Raw genomic sequence first — 3,138 nt, forward strand, 5'->3', positions numbered from 1 at the left:
AGTACTCGGAATACGCATTAGAGGTGTTGTTAGCTACAGGCATGATCAGGCTTCGTTTTAAATGGAAAACCTTCCGAATGTGAATAAATACAATTTGCAAATTCGAATTCAAAGTGAAAAACCCGACGAAACATTCAACACATTTGTTCAGATTCAAAAGTGGCGCGTGAATGTACTCAAGCGTACTCAAGTCGGTCGTGCTCTCCACACCGTCGGAGCATTGAATGCAGAATGCTGTCAATTTCTTTGCTTGACGTTTACATGACGAAGCTGTATTTCTGTGTATTTTTGTGCATCGACCACAACCAATTTTGTGCTCTATGAATGTTTTCCTATTTTGTGTGTTATTTACCTAAAAAAAACCATCGAATTGTGATTGAAATCAAAGAGTTTGTGTTACATCGCATAATAGTCATTAGTTATTCGTCGAAATTGGTAATAAATATCAACAAAATACGAAGTGCAAACTGTGTGCTGCCGTGTGCAATCGATCCGCTAGATAGACAGACAGAGAGGAAGAGACAGGGACGACAGATTTGTGTATTTGGGTAAGCAATGGAATCATCGGTTTGCAATGGAATGTTTGACACAGACAAATTCATCGAGACAAATTCATAGAATCCAACGAGAATATTCATTGGTTTTGGTGCTGTGTGTGAATTACTGGTGGAAAAAATAAATCATATCGTTTAGTAACTTTTTTATTGGTCCCAGATCAGTATATGTGTGGCAATCGGTGTCTGTTTTTAGACGAAGGGTATTCAAATGTCATATTCGCTGCTATGGACTTTTGTTTGTGTGCATTTGACAATAAATCCAGCGTCAATGGCATATTCCACACAATAACGAGAAAACGCAAAAAAATCAAGGGGTTATTGTTTCATTTCGGTCGATTTTTGTGATTTGTGTACTGAGTCACTTCATTCAGTGCTTTTTTCGATTCGGCTCACATGGACGATTTCGGCTCAGATTGATTTGTTTGGCCAAATGTGAAATTGTGTGATTTTATTTGATTGTGGCGTGTGTGAGCGTGTCTGTTTTTGGCCAACGATCAAGAAATCAATCGCAAAAAGGTCGTCTGTGCATAGAAATACTCGAGCAACAATAAGGTTGTCCGAATGAATTCGACACAAAAGCAATTCTTCGTGGTCAAAAATTGTTTTCAAAATGTCAAATTTGTTGCTTTTTCAATCGACACAAAATCAATGCGAATACTAATTTCATAGCGAATTCTAATCGAATGTCTTAAATGTTTGTGTATTTTCAGTGACGATGAGTGGAAATTGGCAACAGGCTATAGACAAATATTGTTTCAACATCCAATATGAAGCGGAAGCAACGTTACGATTTGTGGACAATGCATTTGGATGCAGCGGAATGTCATTTGACGAGAATTTCAAGGAATACTTCTTTCAAGCATCGAATGAACGGTGAGGAAACTTTATTCTCAACTTCTCATTGACAATTAACAATCAGTCATTGTTTTGTTTATGTATTTGTTTCGCCAATCTTTGCCCATTTGACTAAAACAATTGTATCCATGTTGTTTTTTCCGCAGGATCGCCAAAGCGTATGAACTTTTCCTCAATAAAGCCAAATTGGAAAGGAAATTCATTGGAGTTCGCGACCGAAATGCTCCGACAAATCACAATTTGGACACCAACAAGACGACCACCGATGCAAGCGGTGAGATTATGATCAATGGATCGTATAGTTGTCATCGGCCAGAGCTTGGCACGGCTCAATCCACTTACAAAATTGCACAAGGCAATGGACGAGGAGATGAGAGTGCTATTTGTGTGACAATCATCATATCGAATCAGCCGGCGATCGATCCAAGGACAAACCAAGAGGCCAATGTACTCGTTAATCGCATGGAATCGGATGGGACCATGAATGAGGCAGAATCAATGCCAACCAAAACCAACGGAACTGACGAGAGTGAAGACAAGACTGTAAATGACTCATCGAACAAAGGAACAACAAACAACTCAATGACAGCAGTGGCACGTGAAGAGATAAATGAAGTCACCGATCGTCTAGATGTGAATAATGCCATGGATGAGCCACAGTTATTGCCAAGTGGTGCGACAGAAATTGATCACGACGAAGACAACATTGGAAATGGCAAAATCAGCGATAAAACAACGAATGGAATGATCGAAACAAAAGAAGCAAGTCGAGCGACGAGTGAATTTGATGAAATCAAAGAAATTGATGCTCCAGAAGTCGAAGCAATTCATATTAATATAGAGAACGATTCGATTGTTGACGATTTGATTCATGAAACTGCTGTAGCATCTCTGGAAAACATTGGCAATCAAATCAACCGAAATTACGCACAAAAAAGAACAACGAATCAACGGCGAAAGAGAAAAATTGCAGAAGCATCGACATCGAATGGTAATTCAAAGAAGAAACGGAAGGTTGCAACACGTTCGACACTGAAAACCATTCCAGAATTGATTTCAGGTGAGATTTTCAATCGAAGTACGTGTCGAAATGTCAGTTTATTTAATCAAGAACTTTGTTATTTTCACACAGAATCGCCATTGGTTGATCTGACATTCGATGAAGCAGAGAGGTCTCAACAGTCAAACAACGTGAATACTCAATCGAGTGAACAAAGTGAAACCAATTCAAATGGTGCTGATCAACAGAATGAATCGACATCGAGAGGGAAATCCAAAACAAAATGTGAGTTTTGTAATTATGTATCATGGCCGTCACATCTGATAATACACAGACGCATCCACACTGGCGAGAAACCATTCGAATGCAACATTTGTGCGAAAAGATTTACTACAAAGCAGAGTCTGAACAAGCACATGAGAACTCACGCAAAACAATTCCCATTCCATTGCTCGATTTGTCGACAAGGATTCACAGCGAAACGGACAAAGGAGTCGCACGAGAAAAGCTGCAATCCACGTCGATATGAATGTTATATATGCAAATATCATAATTTATACAAAACACACTAAGTCCGACATATGCGCATTCATACCAGTGAATTGCCTTTTAAATGCAATATTTGTGCGAAAGGATTTACTGAAAAGAGTAAACTGAAAAGGCACATGAGAACTCACGCAAAACAATTCCCGTTCCAATGCTCGATTTGTCGACAAGGATTCACAG

The 3,138-nt window shown here is 39.1% G+C and overlaps 2 protein-coding genes across 2 annotated transcripts in view; both read left to right on the top strand.

Annotated features, from left to right (window-relative positions):
* The first annotated feature begins 302 nt into the window (after positions 1-302).
* Positions 303-2,996, top strand: LOC116351582 (homeotic protein spalt-major-like). Its single transcript, XM_031783705.1, has 4 exons — positions 303-548; positions 1,268-1,430; positions 1,559-2,472; positions 2,545-2,996. Exons 2-4 carry the CDS (start codon positions 1,273-1,275, stop codon positions 2,982-2,984), a joined length of 1,512 nt encoding a protein of 503 aa, XP_031639565.1. The 5' UTR covers positions 303-548; positions 1,268-1,272; the 3' UTR covers positions 2,985-2,996.
* LOC116351583 (zinc finger protein 84-like) overlaps positions 2,979-3,138 on the top strand; it is a 1,153-nt gene continuing 993 nt past the window's right edge. Inside the window, exon 1 of the mRNA XM_031783706.1 lies at positions 2,979-3,129. Coding sequence (XP_031639566.1) covers positions 2,994-3,129 — 136 coding nt within the window. The 5' untranslated portion in view covers positions 2,979-2,993. The remainder of the gene's footprint in view (positions 3,130-3,138) is intronic.

Source organism: Contarinia nasturtii, unplaced genomic scaffold (assembly GCF_009176525.2).
Source record: "Contarinia nasturtii isolate CC-2019 unplaced genomic scaffold, AAFC_CNas_1.1 Cnas_scaffold_5755, whole genome shotgun sequence".
Classification (NCBI taxonomy): Eukaryota; Metazoa; Arthropoda; class Insecta; order Diptera; family Cecidomyiidae; genus Contarinia; species Contarinia nasturtii.

What these genes read in the sequence shown, in the direction of transcription:
- LOC116351582 (XM_031783705.1), top strand. Translation starts at nt 1,273, where the DNA reads ATGAGTGGAAATTGGCAACAGGCTATAGACAAATATTGTTTCAACATC. An exon ending in TTTCAAGCATCGAATGAACG is followed by an intron (nt 1,431 to 1,558) that starts GTGAGGAAACTT and finishes TTTTTTCCGCAG; the next exon opens with GATCGCCAAAGCGTATGAAC. An exon ending in CATTCCAGAATTGATTTCAG is followed by an intron (nt 2,473 to 2,544) that starts GTGAGATTTTCA and finishes ATTTTCACACAG; the next exon opens with AATCGCCATTGGTTGATCTG.